Genomic DNA, 813 nt, shown 5'->3' on the forward strand with positions numbered 1-813 from the left:
TGGGTGGGTTTTGGTGTGGTTTTGGTGGGTTTTGGGGTGGTTTTGGTGGGTTTGGAGTGGTTTTTGGTGGGTTTTGGGGTGGTTTTTGGTGGGTTTTGAGGTGGTTTTGGTGGCTTTGGAGTGGTTTTTGGTGGGTTTTGGTGGCTTTGGAGTGGTTTTTGGTGGGTTTTGAGGTGGTTTTGGTGGCTTTGGAGTGGTTTTTGGTGGGTTTTGGGGTATTGTGGGTGGGTTTTGGTGGCTTTGGAGTGGTTTTTGGGGTGTTTTTGGTGGGTTTTGGGGGTCTTGGGGCCGGCCTGACCTGCAGCACGTGCAGCCCGCGCACGCACACCACGGCGAGCTCGGCCAAGCCATCGCCCGTGAGGTCGGTGTAGAGCAGCGAGAGGAGCGGGCTCGGGAAGCGCCGGGACCAGAGCAGGCGGAATTCCCCCCGGGAATACTTGTAACACAGCAGCTCCTGCAGGAAAGAGCCGGAAACCAACGGGAAACCAATGGGAAACGAGCCGGAAACAACCAGGAAACAATGGGGAATCCATTGGGAAACCACCAGGAAATGACCGGGAAATGCTGGGAAACACGTGGGAAGAGGAGCATTCCCGTCCCTGCCCCCCTGACCTGGCCATAGGTGCCCAGCAGCACCTCGGGGCGCCCATCGAAGTCCAGGTCCGGGGTGAGGGCGCAGAGGACGCTGTCGTGGAGGTCACTGCCCGGCAACGGGCACTGATCCGTCAGGCCCCGGCTCAGCACATCCCTGTGGAGAGGTGGGAATGGGGTGGGAAGAGGACGGGAGGAGGATGATGGAGATGGGAGGAGGAT

General features: G+C 59.0%; 1 protein-coding gene across 1 annotated transcript; it reads right to left on the minus strand.

The window, feature by feature from the left end:
- Positions 1-298: 298 nt before the first annotated feature.
- On the minus strand, positions 299-750 carry KPTN (kaptin (actin binding protein); the record flags this gene model as incomplete). The annotated part of the gene is made up of 2 exons (XM_010016340.1): positions 299-454; positions 613-750. Coding segments are annotated over 2 exons (294 nt in total), but the record flags the coding sequence as incomplete, so codon positions are not given.
- Positions 751-813: the final 63 nt, after the last annotated feature.

Source organism: Nestor notabilis, unplaced genomic scaffold (assembly GCF_000696875.1).
Source record: "Nestor notabilis isolate BGI_N333 unplaced genomic scaffold, ASM69687v1 scaffold19230, whole genome shotgun sequence".
Lineage (NCBI taxonomy): Eukaryota > Metazoa > Chordata > Aves > Psittaciformes > Psittacidae > Nestor > Nestor notabilis.